At 39.7% G+C, this 16,113-nt stretch overlaps 1 protein-coding gene across 1 annotated transcript; it reads right to left on the bottom strand.

Moving 5' to 3' along the window:
* Positions 1-14,595: 14,595 nt before the first annotated feature.
* Positions 14,596-15,888, bottom strand: LOC134626716 (beta-galactoside-binding lectin-like). Its single transcript, XM_063472654.1, has 4 exons — positions 15,880-15,888; positions 15,389-15,468; positions 14,820-14,991; positions 14,596-14,742 (listed from the first exon to the last, which is right to left on the bottom strand). The coding sequence occupies exons 1-4, from the start codon at positions 15,886-15,888 to the stop codon at positions 14,596-14,598; spliced, it is 408 nt and encodes a 135-aa protein (XP_063328724.1).
* Between the last annotated feature and the right edge of the window lie 225 nt (positions 15,889-16,113).

Below are 16,113 nucleotides of genomic sequence, written 5' to 3'. Positions count from 1 at the left end.
GTCTTTCAGTTTTGTATGCCTCTCTGACAGGTTCTTGTTTTATACACACATATGCCCACAAAGCTGAAACTTGAACTGTTTCCCCTGTGTTCTTATAAAACATTCAGAGTGCCAGTTCACTGGACATGTGTTCACCTTTGAACGGATAAGCACCCTCGTGTGTGTGTGTGTGTCTTCACATCAATCATGTCTAGGCCACACTGAGGTGTCCTCGTGGTCGAGTCATTTTACTCCTTCTTGCGGTGCCACTGGAGAAAAGCGACTGTCAGGGAGGAACCGAGGCTAAGGAGAGCGGGAGAACAAAGTGAGTTTGCTGACAGGAAAAATAAAGAATTAAGGAATCTCGGGCTCATGGGGGTTAAAAGTAAAGATTAAAGACGATTGGAAGATTAGAGAAGGAATGCAAAAGATGAGAGGAGCCTAGAGGTGAGATAAGTCGAGAAAAAAGGAAGAAGTATTCACATTTACCAGGCCTGGGTTGTCATATCTACACGCAGCCACAACAAAAGCAATTTACACATCAGCTCTACTTCCATTAAACCCCAACTGTGATGTTTTGCCCAGTGGACTAGATTGTTTGTTTAGCTGTGTGGTGTCAGTTTTATGCTTTGGCATTGATTTTCTTTCAAACAAATATTGTAAAATTTGCTTAAAAACAGAGCAATGTTTTTAATTTCGGAAATGTAATTGATTCCCATCAGAATTTGTTTAGTATGAATGTGGCTTTATAATCTTATTAAGCACTTAAGCAATAACAGCAGCCAAACATTCAAGAACACATTGTGCTTTGAGTAAATTGTAATAGTCAATTACACTATTATATCAAGATAGCATATTTTGGTTTTTAGTGAACAAACTGATGCATCCACACACATGTTCAGTGCTTTGAATTACTTTTCCATGAACTTATTGCTACTTTTGCTTTTATAATAGAAAACTGTAATTGACCTCACAAAAAAATTCATATATTTCCAGCTGTGACTGCCTCTTTTGAATCTTATTAGCCCATTCGGTGGCTGTTCATATCACCAGTAAACAGTCTCCTCTACCTAGGCCCAGCAGGCATTCATCACCTTATTCGATCTTGGTTAGTCTGCTTTGCTGAATGGAAAGGCTGGATGGAGGGATTGCATAAGGACAAAAGGATGCAGGAGTGGTGGGTTAAAGACAGCCCTTCTGGCTTTCCATTATGAAATGGGAGTTTGATTCTTGCCTTTTGAACCAAGTATTTGTTTTTGACTTGATTTTGAACTTTCTTTTTACTCATTGTGTACTTTTGTTTTCGCATGCTATCGTATGATTTCACAAAGCTACTTGGCTCTAATTAGGAAGTGATCAGAGTTTGGGTACAAATTCACCCTTCCACATATTAATTGATTACAAAACTGTCTTCTCGGTTACCAAAAATCTATTACTTAGCACTGGATATACAGTATAACATGCCTTCTACATAATGTATCACAGTGTAAGCAATGATAGCGCAATACCTTGGGGATGATTGGAAAGCATAGAGAATCAGGATTAGTTCATGTGTCAGGGTCTGGGGCAGGCTGGTGAGTGTTTTCCATTTGTATTCCTCAAACACAGGACTACGTAAAGTGCAATGTGCAAAAATTACAAAAAAGTACCAAGACAAGACGGTGCAACACTTGACAGAACAGGACGATACAGACACAAGACAGTGCAACGGAAATGTGCAAAATACTGAGTATTGTGCAAAAATGACTGCACGGCACTATGAACTTCAGCTAAGCACAGTGGTCAGCTTGGGAGTTCTTGCAGACACAAGGGTCTTGAAGTTTGGCTACTGCAACCTGTGACAACTGCCCATCTGGCCCATAGAAAGGAACCATTCAGCGGGAAGAAGGCTGGGAAAACTTAACATCATGTGTCTGAATTACCTGAATTATAGAGCATGCATCTGAGTTTGTATCGAGACTACAGGAGGAAAAACATTTCTCTGAAACAGGTTTCCATCCAAGTAAGCACGTTAGGTGATTGCTTTTACAATCACTGAGTTGTAGCCAGGCAATGTGTCAAACACAGTTTAGAGTTGTTATGTTTTCCTCCTGCAGCTCTACAGCTGTACTGGAGATATTGAGGGAGTGAGGAAAAGAGGTACAGAAAACAGCCTAACACCTTGTTGGGAGTTTTGAAAACTCTGCCTATTTTGCTCTGCCTCAAACAGTGAGCTGAACCCAGCAGGCAGCAAAGAGTTTGCAGCATCCTGTGTGAAAGCAACACAAACAGCAATCCAATGGACCAAGTATAGCTGCTGTTACTGTGTGGCTGGTGTCAATTTCACCTTGTGAGCCTGTCTGTGTTTTTGTGTGCTATGATGCCATTATATTCCTGGAGACACTTGCAGTGGGAACCTCTTGAAAGGATTTTTTTTGTACCTTGGTTGACTGTTTACATGTACAGTGTTTACATGTATTTTTTACAGTGAACAGACCATTTTCTATGTAATAGCGAAATATAGTTTGCAGGCGTGCAGTTCAGATCTAAATCAAGAACAGGTTTGAAGATAGGTTTTGTCTGAGATGTGAGTAATAAGTAAACTGCAACTGAATTATGAATTCTCCTGCAGTTTGCGGGACTGTCTCATATTTTGTAAGCTGTGACATACCTCTAATTCCCAAATTAATCTTTTATAACTAGAATATTTTCAAAGATGGATGTGATCTAAGACTTCTAGTTTTTAGACATTTACAGGTATGCACAGAGAGAAGTTTCTTACTTCTGCTATCCCTGGCCACTTCTGGAAAAAGTCCATCTACCAGCAGTCAAGATGACTTGAGCAGAATTCACACCAGTTAGACCTGATTTCAAGTCTATTTACAGCATCTCACTTCCCCTCATGCACTATCGTGCACACACATAGCGAGACACACACACTCAACTATTCACATTAAAATCGCGGACATATGCCTTCAACTACAGTCTCATTTCGCAGTCTCCTCCTAACCTGCCCAGAATCCCCTGGAGGGATTTAGTAAATAGAAAGCTAGTTTGTACTTTCCATTAGAGCCTAATTCTATTACGCAGCCAGCTCCTATCAATCCAAACATTCACGGAGACATGCAAGAAAAGTAGCAAGTGGAGCCCAGTGGAGGCGACTGTGGTTTGAGAATGGAGATGGGAAGAGGTGGGAGTGAGGGGGTGCTTTTAGTGCAGGGATAAAATTAAGAAATAAAAAGATAAGGACAGGGGTGATTGAAAAAAAAAGAAGGCAAGGGTAGAGATCCATCTGTAGCCACCTGTAAACGATGAACTGGTGCCATGCTCATATTAACAGTCATGATATCTGTATACAGGTTGAGGAATTTGCTTTAATGTGTTTCATCTGCAGATAGACAGACATGGAAATGCCGGCCAAAGTTCTTAAAACTCTCTTTGTGATAGATTCCACTACAGAAGGTGCACAGGATCACTCACACAAGTTGAAGGCAACCCTTCAGCGATTTCTTGTATTTAACATTTCCCAGCATTATACAATATACATATATATTTGTGTTGGTGTGAGTGTAAAGAATAATTCACATGATGCAAAAACACTGATTGTTGAAATATTTTGTCACAGGTCTGATGTGCCAGTGAGGAGCACTTACCTTGTTTGTACCAGGTTGGACCCCTTTGGCTGCAGAACTGCCACAATTCTTCATGGCATAGATTCAACAAGATGCTGGAACAGTCCTCAGAAATTTTGGACTGCAGCTGCAACAGTTTATTGGCTGCATATCTGTTCCACCACATCCCAAAGGCACTCCACTGGACAGAGATCTGTTGACTGTGGAGGCCATTTGATTGCATGTTCAAAAAATGTTCAAAAGACTAATTTGAGATGATCTTTGTGACATGGCATGTTATCTTGCTGGAAGCAGCCATTAGAAGATGGGTACACTGTGGCCATAAAGTGATAGACATGGTCATTTTTTCAGTCTTCTGTGGTCCAATTTTGGTGAGCACATGCAAACTTTAGGCTTGGTTTCCTGTTTTCAGCTGACATGGGTGGCAGTGTAAGATTTGACATGTTATGCATTCAGACTGCACCTTCATTGTAACTAGTGCTAATCTGAGTTACCATTTCCTTTAGACAATTCTCAGATGGTTGTGTGGGAATATTCCAGTTTTTAAAATCATCAGACGAGCCCATCTGGCACCAACTATCATGCCACTTTCAAAGTCACTTAAATCACCTTTTTTCCCTATTCTGATTCTCAGTTTGAACTTCAGCAGATTATCTTGGTCATGCTTGCATACCTAAACGGATTGAGTTGCTGCCATGTGATTCCCAGTGAATATATTTTGCTATGATGACTCAAAGACAAACTCATAAAATTCAGAAAATACCAGCCGTGCTATCACAGCTGGTAATAACGGCTAACATATGGAAAGTACGTCATGTATTCTACAATATCTTTGGTGCCATTATTTGAAGATAATGCAACATATGCTGCAACACACCGCAAGTGCTTTCTCCTGTAGGAATTTATACAAGCTGCACAGACAAAGGGAATATATTATTATGTGTTGTGTGAGTGTTCTGATGCTCTGATATTATTCATAAACACAGACATAAACAGAGTAACATATTATTGAATAATAAACCACATGGAAAATGCATCACACAGAACACACTGCACTGACCTGTGCAGTGAAACACACATGGACAAGTCTACACACCTGTGTACTGAACTGTCAGGTGACCACAGCTAGACCGGTGAGCAAGAGTCAGACAGATATAAAAAGACATATCTGTAGAAGCTTGGGGAATATGTGCCGTACTGTTTAGAGATTGTAGTTTGTTAGCGTGTGTGATCTGTGACCCAGGCAGCACTCGGAAACCAGAGATGTGGTCACACCTGACTCACCCTGCCTGAGGGGGTGAGTGTGAGTAAACCTGGAGAATAAGGGAGAGAGATTATGAGAAACATTTCTTCAGAGACGAAGTAGACGGCAAGTGAGAGAGAAAAAAGGCAATGGTGGCAAAAGGCACTGAAGCAGATAAAGGAAGAGATGAATTCAGAGAGGGGTGTGAAGGACCCAAGGTGATATGGGGATCAGGCAAGGTACAGAAGTAGGCAAGAACGAAATAGATATATGAACAGATATATTTTTGGCCAAAAATCAACAAGATACGAAAATAAAACACAAACATTGCTGCTACTCTGACCTATAAAAAGATTTTTGTTAGCTGTGCATGTTCATTCAGTCAGAAGTGAAACACAGACAGATCCTAACTAAATTTAAATTCAGTCACTATAAAGCAGCCAAAGAAAAACCATGTAAAACAACCCTAGGGTAACCAAAGAGTTCTTAAATATATAGTCATAATATGATAGAAGAAAGGGGAAAAACTTGAAATCTTCAGAAAAATGGAAAACAGTCTTCTCACAGCATGTTTCACAGGATCATAGGAGACCTAGTTCACACTGCTGACTATATAAAAGATGGATATCTGTCAAAGCTGCTATGCCACCAGTTGTGGTTAACCCGTTAAGAGTTTTTCTGTTATTAAACTAGGGATGGCAGGATTTAAATCCCCTCTTCATCGTCAAGGAATTCCTTGCTAACATGTTAAACGAGTTACTAAAAACCTATTCACATTACACTCTAAGGCCTCTACTAAGCTTAATAAGAGGAAAGTTATCTGTTAAGATGATAAGTCACAGAAGCTCATTTACTTGCTAATGCTAGCTCTGTTTCTACACAATGGGCGCAGATGACAACTGATCTCAGAGCAGTGAAAGCAGAGCCAGTGGCAGCTTGCCTAGCAGGTTGATCTCCCATCAGTCTTTTATTAAAGACCAGAGGTGCATAATGTGCCTACACAAACAGTCACAAAAAAAGCTGTTTGTACCACAGCTCACCAAGCGCAAGCCATGAAATGTACTACAGATTTCAGTCAAGCAGAATTAAGCCAGCTTTCAGTGACAACTGTGGCCAGAAGATGGTAGTAATATATTGGATGAATGCAAATAGGTGAGAAGCTTTAAGAGAGGGTTACTGGGCTTTAAGAGAGGGTTGGGTCGAGCATCTGGTGGCCGGACCTTAGTCCATGGGACCCAGCTGGGCACAGCCCAAAAAAGGGACATGACCCCACTCCTCCTGCAGACCCACCATCCGCAGGAGGCACCGTAGAGGTCGGGTGCATTGTGTGCCGGGCAGCGGCCGGGGGTGGAGGCCCTGGCTCTGGATGTTGTAGGGCTGTCTTAGTCTCTGCAATGTTGCATGGAGATCAGGGGCAGTACCTCTGGATTGGCAGACTGGGGTGGTGGTTCCCATCTTTAAGAAGGGGGACCGGAGGGTGTGTTCCAACTACAGACGCATCACACTCCTCAGCCTACCTGGGAAAGTCTATGCCAGGGTGCTGGAAATGAGGGTCGAACCTCGGATACAGGAGGAACAATGCAGTTTTCTTCCTGGTCATGGAACACTGGACCAACTCTTTCTCCTCTCAAGGATACTTGAGGGTGCATAGGAGTTTGCCCAACCAGTCTACATGTATTTTGTGGACTTGGAGAAGGCATTCGAACGTGTCCCTCAGCGTGTCCTGTGGGAGATGCTTTGATAGTATGGGGTGTCTGGCCCATTGCTACTGCCCATTTGATCCTTATACAACCATTGCAAGAGCTTGGTCTGCATAGCCGGCAATAAGTTGGACTTGCTTTCGGTGGGTGATGGACTCCGCCAGGACTGCCCTTTGTAACGATTCTGTTCGTAATTTTTAAGGACAATATTTCTAGGCGTAGCCAAGTGGCGGAAGGCTTTCACTTGAGTGTCTCAGAATCTCATCTCTGCTTTTCTCAGATGATGTGGTTCTGTTGGCTTCATCGGGTGATGGCATCCAGTTCACACTGAAATAGTTCACAGCCGAGTGTGAAGCGATGGAAATGAGAACCAGCACCTACAAATCTGAGGCCATGGTCCTCAGCCGGAAAAGGGTGGAATGCCCACTTGTCCCTGACCCAGAGTGGAGGAGTTTAAGAATCTTAGGGTTTTGTTCACGAGTGATGGGAGAAGTGAGTGGGAGATTGAGAGATGGATTGGTGCTGCAGTTGCAGTGATACGGATGCTGTACCGGTCTGTCGTAGTGAAGAGAGTAAAAACGAAGCTATCGATTCACCAGTCAATCTATGTGCCTACCCTCACCTCTGGTCACGAGCTGTGGGTAGTGACCAAAAGAACGAGTTCGCCAAGAGAATGGGAGTAGCTTTTAAATCAAAACAACTAATAGACAAAATGAAAGACTGTACAAGATGCACAAGAAAAAGCATGTCAACAGTGAACTGCACAGACAGATTGGGGGGGGGGGAGCGTTGTAAACTCTTGCTGTATGTTTAAAAGGTTCACTAAGAAAGCTAACAAGAGTGCAATCTGTATTAACACTATAATAGAGCTCATGACTCCATATGCTTATTTTATCACTGACACACACCCACAATCACAGTGTCTTTCTTGTCATCTCCCTCAGTGTAGTTTTGTCACTTAGAACAATGTTTAATTTGACAGCTCTGCTCTCACAATGTCTACAAAAATTTTTTTTGATGCATGTTCTTTTATTTTTGAGCTGTTGAAATGATAAGAACCCCCATTTCCTCGCATAAAGAGTATAGGTTCCTTAAGGACACATTTTAAACATGAATCTTAAAACTCCCACAAACGAGCCACTGTTTATTTGATTTTAAGGGGACATGAAAATTTGTGCTGGATTTTGACAGCATCCAATAAGCACTCAGTAGAGCAAGTCCTCTTCTTAACATTTATAGTTACCTGATCCACAACTTCCTACATTACATTACTTTACAATTCCTACTTACAATTTACTACTGTAGCATAAGGAGGCAGCCATGTTTAAAATATTTTACTATCATGGCTGTACTTTTCAAGTTTATGGCCACATTAAGTGCTGATTCTCTTTATTTGCTTGAATGTTGTACTGTAAGGAAGGCGTGACTTGTAAAAGCATTTCATGTTTCCGGCTGCCAAAAAGCAATACATTTAAAATTTTACTATTTAGGATTCACATTTATCCAAAGTGCAAAGCAAAAATAAGTGAATACATCAAGTTCAGAAAAGGGAAACTTACAGATAACTATAAGTGCTATGGTAAGTGTTGCATTAGAAATGTTAATCAGCAGAGTTAAAAGGTCAAATGTAAAATATTCCATAAAGCATGCAGGCTTTAACTGTATTTACAGTATAAGCCTGCAGTGATTTGGCTGAGCAGGCAGGTCGATGCGTTCTGCCATATAGCCTCAAGGTCTGATTACTGTGGGATTACAGCAGATTGGCAGGGTGTCCCTATGCATACCACATGAGAGTGAGAGCAAACGTTTACCTTCAGCTTAAACTCTTAATTTCAAGAGTTTGAAACTGTAGTATGACAGACAGACTCTTCAGTTGTCATATGCAATTCTAAAGATCAAACTCATGGTGTCTTTTAGCAAAGGCTCACATACTGTGCTGAGTGAGTCACACACAGACTCACTGATAGAAATTAACACTTGACTTCGATAATGTGACAACCTTTTGGTTCACATAAAAGTTTCTTAATGTCACCAAATTGAGAAGCATAGAACGTATCATACTCAGTCTGATATTTATAGATAGACAGACATCTTATATGGTACACCTCTGAGAATCAAGCTGTGCTTCAGGGTCACAAGCCAGCTCAGGTTTTATCACAGTGCACAACCAAAGAATATCAGTGTCAGTCCTATCACTCTGAATGTCACACCAAAGGTGGGGAGCTTAGATATGTCTTTTGTTCAAGGGGCAGTTTGCTTTTGAACTGGAAATCAAAGGGGGCTCTTTTAATAACACAATAATATTACTGCCCATTATTGTCTGAACATGATTACTGCAGATTCACACAGTGGAAAAAGTGAAAAATATGAAAGAACAACATGATTCAAAAATCACAACAGTTGGCCTAAACACCACCACGTTTTCTGGCAGAATCTTTCTCACTCACTGCAAAGCATGGCCAGTTTTACAGTCAGCTCAATTACTGTGTGAAGTAATCGTGAACAATGGACTTGTTCTCAGTGTTTCTGTTAATGAAGATCAATTCATATGCAGAGTTGCACAACAGACCGTTCTTGGACACCAATAAGTAACAGTATAATATCCAACAATTGGTTCTCCTTTTCAAAAGTGAGGCTAAGTTAATTTTCTGATTAACAAAATTCTACTTTGTTTTCTTACTGAGACCAAATTCTTTATAAAGGTTCTCCATTATGAACCATTGCATTATATCCCATAAAAAACTGCTTTTAAACTCATTCATGAAAAAACAATCTATCAAAATCAACGTTACACTTACAATTTAATATCTTGGTGTATTAATGGCTGGGATAGCTAGGATATTGCAGATGTTTGTTGGTTTTTTGTTGTTGTTGTATTATCACATTGTGTTTCATCTGCATGCCTAGTGTTCAGTGACGTTGCAGCAAAAAATTGCATACCTGCCCAGTGTCAGATAAATTGTTCTCTTCTTCCTCTTTACACTTGCTTTTCTTCACCTTTTACACATGGCTGTGCAGCATCAATGCACATGGAACATTATACATTCAAGAGATGCTTAAACTCATATTTATTTGTCATTTTTGCAGAGCATGATTCCAGGACCGCAGTCAGCTCAGGGCAGGCCCACGCACATCTCAATGTGTGGCTGATAGCTTCAGTGCAGAAATCTGGAGTCATGCTGGCACTAAATATAGACAAAGGTTTTATGTAAGCTGAGGTGAATCATTCTATTCCACACATTTCAGCACATTTACTCACACACACTGGAAAAGTGACATGGCACAGGTGAAGGAAATGAATGTGTTAAACATGCACGGTACCCGTTACATGAAATGGATTTAGAGACTTGACAACACCGCATATGCTGTCTGCCAGCTGAAATCGCACGCATTTACAGAAATGAGTATGTGAGAGTGTGTTTGTGTGCATTTGTAGTTGTGTGTGTTTTCCTCCAGGGCCTACTATGAGCAAGGTAATTTAAATGTGTTAATCAAAGCTCTAACATGATTGATTGGATGTGTTGAAGGCATTTCTGTCCTTCCCACAAGCATCCCAGTGTTTTTTTGTTTTTTGTAAGAATGGAGATAATGGATCAGTGTAATGGAACAACACACACCCCATCAAACATTTCTGAGGAACAGACATTCAGATTGGCTTGACAGGTCACCTGATAGGAGTCACTATCCCTATGTGCAGGTCAAGTTGGTCCTGTTTCAAGCTGAGCTAAAATGGTCTAAGTGGATGCAGAACAAACCCAAAAATAAGAGTGCCAGATATTTTCACAATGTGGGGTGAGCTCTACTGATAGAGTGCAGAGTCACTGGAGGTAAAAAAAAAAAAAAAAGGATGGTAAAAATAAATGATGTTATTGTACAGGTCTTTTTTTAAGGTAAAATTCAGCTTCAATCCCTTCTGTTTTGAATGAATGAAAAAGAAATGAATAGATTAAAAAAAAAACAGCTTCTGAGGCGTGAACTTTTTATGGCTTCTCAATTGGAGCACGTCAGAGAAAGCTTAAGAACCGCTGGAGTAAATCAGTGTCACGGCCCTTGCATATTGATCTCATCCGCCACAAAATAATGAAGAAGAGAGGTGTTGAAATAAGTTGTTTCTAATTAAGAGATAGCTCTTCAGAAGGTGAAGAAAGTGCAAAGATAAGAGGTGAGGAGCAATGAACGGAAGAGGGACTGAACTGTGGTCATCGTCAAATGCGAATTTGCTCCTCTAGTCATCAACCTTTCACACCACCATATGTTTTCAGAGCTGTGTTTACCTTATGCACTCACATACAGCATCTGCAAAGACATGTTAGTAATGAAATCTAACAAAGAATAAAGCATCATCCAACATGATCCCATCAGCCTTTTGTCTTAGAGGATCAGAGCATGGGAACCTGTCCTTAGACGTCAGCTCTGTTCTTTCCTTCCTCTTGTCTGTCTATCCCTTCTTAAGTCAGCTTCACACATATTGCCCTGTGTTACATCAGGTTAGATTATTATAAGGCTCACAAGCTCACACAAAAGCACACACACACACACACACACACACACACACACACACACACACACACACACACACACACACACACACACACACACACACACACACACACAGAAAAGGCATCTCAATAGAGCTTCTACTGATTATTTTTTTTAATAATATTCTGACTTTTAATGCATCTGAAGCAAATTTTGCAGTCTGGTCAGATCATATGCATAGTGCTTAACATGCAATTCTCTTCTCTCACTTTCAAGCATAGCACATGATGGAAACTCTTTCAGTTGCCTTAAGTACATGTACTCTTTATACCACAGCATTTCAGTACTGGGGTTTGGATAATAAGAAATCAGATAGCTGATGCCTGACAACCAAGGACAGGATTTTGTGTCTAACTAGACTAAAAATTTCACAGAGATAACTCACTGCCAAAGAAGTATACATTTTGTTGGCAGAGACTAACCTGAACCACTTCCCCTACCGTCTACACTCTTTTACTATAGAAATGGTGACATCTACTGGTTAAGTTTTGCATTTCTTTAAACAAAACAGGAACATTTTACTGGGAAAAAAGGAAATTCTGTGCTCTGTAGATTGTTAATTGGACTGAGTCTTTCCAGGCATTTTGAAAGAACATTTGCAAGTTAAGGCAAGTCTTTCTTGCTAGGGAGCACCTGCAAGAAACAGCTCTACACTTCACTATGAACAAATGAGAGGAAAAAATGGTTGTGATAAGTTCATAAGGTCATAATCAACTTTCATGGAGGGCTTATTTATAGCCTAATGGTGTTCCAATTTCACTGAAGTATACCTAGCCCTTACATTATGTATGGACTGATATTTGGCAGCAGTAAATACATTCAAATGTCTTTCTTTAAGCCATGTGACCTGAAAAACAAGAAAGGGAAAAAAATCTAATTTTATATACTGTTGTACAGGTGCCACATATTTTTATACATTGATGCTGTCAAAGTCAAAGTTGACCTGTATTTATTGTGATGGATTTTCGATCCGCTAGTGTGGGTCAAATAAGGGAAATTGGTGGTTTAAAGCAGCTTGAAGCTGTGGAACTGTACGTGCCATGTCTGTGTGTATTTTTCATTGAACAGTGGTGACAGAGTACAAGGGGGATCTCGACACTGTCACGAAAACTGCATTCACAAGGGGTCACCCCAGCGGGTAGCGCTGTATGCTTGATTTTGGCAGATCTTTATGCCAGGTGCCAAATGAACGACTATAGAGGTCATTAAGAGGTCAGAGGATACCCTGACATAGACACGAGATGTGAAGCTGCACATACGAGCAACTGCAATGAAACATAAGTATCTAAAACTAATCTAAATAAAATTGATTTATTCTGAGCTAACTGCATTTAAAACATAGATTACACGAGAGATGGGAGGGTTCATAAGATTATGAAGTCACCTGAGCTGCAATTTCAGTGAATGTGGGAAACACGCACAAATCCCACAGGCACAAGGTTTTCTAACAATGTTTTGAATGCACAGACTAGTTTGCAATAAACCTTTTTTTTTAACATGTAACATTTAATTTGGTTAATAATAATAATTAAAAAAAAAAAACAGTTCCTTTTGTCCTCTGTGGGGGGTATGAGTCTGAACCTCTATGTCAAGCAGCATTTATGAAATCTATACACCTCCTACTGTACTCTCATTATCCTGTCATTCTGGACATCCTGAGCTTTTATGTGATGCAACATTTGAGAGGTTGCACATGTGGACCCTTTTTCACAATGATGGGAACTGCAGCATCCTCATTTATGGACACGGTGGAGGTTAAGTGATAGGATATTATGAGTCTAATTGTTTCTTCAATTCGAGAGCCTTAACTTTTATTAAGCAGGATTTTATGAATATGGAGTAATTGTACCCTCTCCAAAACAAAGGAGAAAAGATTTTACTCAGAGGAGAGGGAGTTATTCTTATTGTTGTCAGGGGATGAGGTGGAGGAAGGCCAGACATTAGAGCAGGACCAGAAAGTTGAAAGTTCAGGGGAAGACATATCAGCTTTTTCAGAAGCATGAGCACGGACCCTGTGATGTACCCATTGTCCATAATATTTGTAGTTTTTTTTTTAGGCATTGCGACATCTACGTAGAAATAAGAATCACGCACAGACACACACACCAGCTAAGAGTCTGATTTCTTCTTTTGCCCTGTTGATTTATATAATTAATAATGGATATGCAAAAGTGCATTAAAATGTACATCTCATCTTTATCAATTCAGTTCTGACTATACTGAAATTGGGTTGAAATCATTTTTACCAAGGAAAAATGAAAAACGCTGCCCACAGTCTCCAAACTGATGGTCCTCTGATTACATCAAAAGGAAAATAGGCAGCCCAGTTTTCAGGAACTAGCGAGGTGCTCATCTCTGAAGGTAGCATCAAAACTGAAGACAACTGAAAAACACTCTTCAGCATATCTGTGGCTAGAGCATGGTTTACTGGCTGCTAGTTATAGCCAAGATTAGGAAGTCCATCAAAGTAAAAAAATGATCTTGACGTCTCTGATAATGGGAAAACAATAAACCCTTCTGGAAGTTGGAAACTCTCTTAACAAGAATGTCAAAAGGTTACCTCATTGTGCTGCGGTCATGCAGCTGAGTAACCAAATCCTTCAACTTCAGAGCTCCAGCTTACGCACTGCTTCTTATCCATAATGGACTTTGTCATCATTTTCATCATCTTCTGAGGCTCCTCGAAAACAGGTATTTCCTCCTCTGAGCTTTCACCATCTTGCTCTAATCTCTGAACCCCACTTCACCTCATCTCCTCTTCCAGAATTCTAAGCTCCGTCTCACTCAGTATGGGTGGCATGACCTAACAGCCCAGGTTTAGGTGAGTAGGTGTACAGAATGGAGTTAAATAAAGAAAAAAAATCCACACAAAATGGAAACAGTACCATTACATCAAATCATTCTGTGATCAAATGACACGTGATGTTCACTGCAAGGGACAGAAAATAAAAAATAAAAGAAAATGACAATTAAAAAAAAAAGTTTATATTTTAATTAACAACAATACTTAAATTATCTTTTAAAAAAAGATAAAGAGTGTTTGATGTTGTGTTGATGTTTTTCATCAGTTTATTAATGTGAGACTAGTTATACATTCTAAACTGATCTGTAGTTCATACAGACGCTAAATACAGCCCATATGTGAATGTGTCACCTATGAAGTAATTTCACTGGGAAAGTGTTACAAGGATAAAGAGTCAACAGGGTCGTGTTTCTTTCATCACAGAAAACGCTTTAATTGATGCTGTTACAGGTAAGAATCAAAATATAGCAAATAACTAACAAAGAAGCATTTAAAGGCACATTAAAGAAAACCTGATCACACTGTACTGTATGTGGTTCTTGCAAACAAAAAATTACAAAAAGGTTATGATTCTTTAGGAGTCCATCTGTTTGGATTTGCTCTCAACAAACTAAATTTCTGAAGAAGCTGAAGGCCTAGAGCAACATTATCACCTGCTGCTAGACAAAGCGAAAAAGAAAACAAAAATTTCAATCCAGCAATTCAAGAGAGGAAAGAGATTTACTTGATCTCAATGCTTTGAATGCGGGCACCCTCATGAAAGCTCATGAATGAGTATTCCTGTGCACCGAGGCGGTTGGGGAAACGAAATGTTGAGCCATCTGGTAAAGTCACCTCAAACTCTGAAGGAGTGAATTTGATGACAATCTAAAAGGCATGACAGACAGAGGACTTATATTATAGCTTGTAACGATCGATAGATAGATAGATAGATAGATAGATACCTTGAAGTCCTTTCCCAGGCTGAAAGGAAAGCGTTTCTCCCGTTGCTCCTGACACCACTTGTCTGCCTCGAAAGTGTTGCAAACAATGATGTTTGTGTCTCCCTTGGCGTTAAAACGAGGGTTGAGATGAAGTGCAATTCTGTCCTCGCTGGGGCCAATATTCACTGCAAACCTGCAATGAACAGACACACAAAGCTACATGCTTTAAACATTTATTAATTATTACTATACTAGGTAAAATATAATGAGAAGAACAACAAGAATTAAACACAAAAACACGTTTCATAGAGTTTCAGCTTCCTTAAAGAGACAGTTCTCAACAAATTCAAATTTAGACATTTTTCACCTGGTTAGCATTTTTGTGTGAATTCTGACATTTGGGAGATGACAGCTGCATCTCCCAAATGTATAACAAGAATCAATTTTGTTACATTTTGGTTGAAACTACAATTACTGAAAACCAAGAAGTTCCAATAAGAGTTTTTATTTTATCCTTTTTATTATTTTCAATTTTACTATGATTCACTAATTCACAAAATCATGATAGAGTTTGCCCTTACTCTACTTACTCTTTGGAATCAGGTTTAACAACTCCAACAACAGTCAGGGTTTGTCCAACCTTGAAGGTCATGTTCTTTATTGTCATAACCTGTGAAGAAAAATTATTAGTTTATATTAGATTAGCCTTTAGTGTTTCCCTTGGGATAAATATATCGTGGACAAACGAGAGAAACATGTTCTGTAAGATAACGCACACATGCAGACACAAAAGTTGGGCAGGTTGATGATATGGTGATGTTTTCCGTCTGAGGCTACAATAATATTTGCATCTAATAAAAAAAATCTAGAAAGTAGTATTACTAGACAATAATGCATTGTATTAAGTAACTTACCCGTTACTGTTGATGAGAAAACAAAGCAACAGTTAAGAAGTGATTAATGCACACTTACACTATGTTCCATGTTTAAACTATGGTTTAAGACTCTCCATATCAGTCATAGGACTCGGAGAGAAGCAAAAGTAATGTAAGTTAAATATTGCTGCCAAAATTATACTTACAGTCTCCATCCTGACAGATGTAGTAGGTCAAGTAGTAAAGCTGAGAAGCAATGAGAGTGCTGTGTGGTCTTGTCTCTCTGCACTCCAGCAGAAGACCACAGTATATAGAAGGTAGGTAGTGCCTTCAACCTGAATGACATTTCAAGCGGCCAGTAAACTGTGCTACTGCACAGTAAAATTCACAGTGTTAAAATAACCCTTAAAGAGTTAAATTTAACACTGGTCCCGAGTCTA

Source organism: Pelmatolapia mariae, linkage group LG4 (genome assembly GCF_036321145.2).
Source record: "Pelmatolapia mariae isolate MD_Pm_ZW linkage group LG4, Pm_UMD_F_2, whole genome shotgun sequence".
NCBI lineage: Eukaryota > Metazoa > Chordata > Actinopteri > Cichliformes > Cichlidae > Pelmatolapia > Pelmatolapia mariae.
Note: the sequence above shows the minus strand (reverse complement) of the source record. Positions and strands in the feature narration are given on the sequence as shown.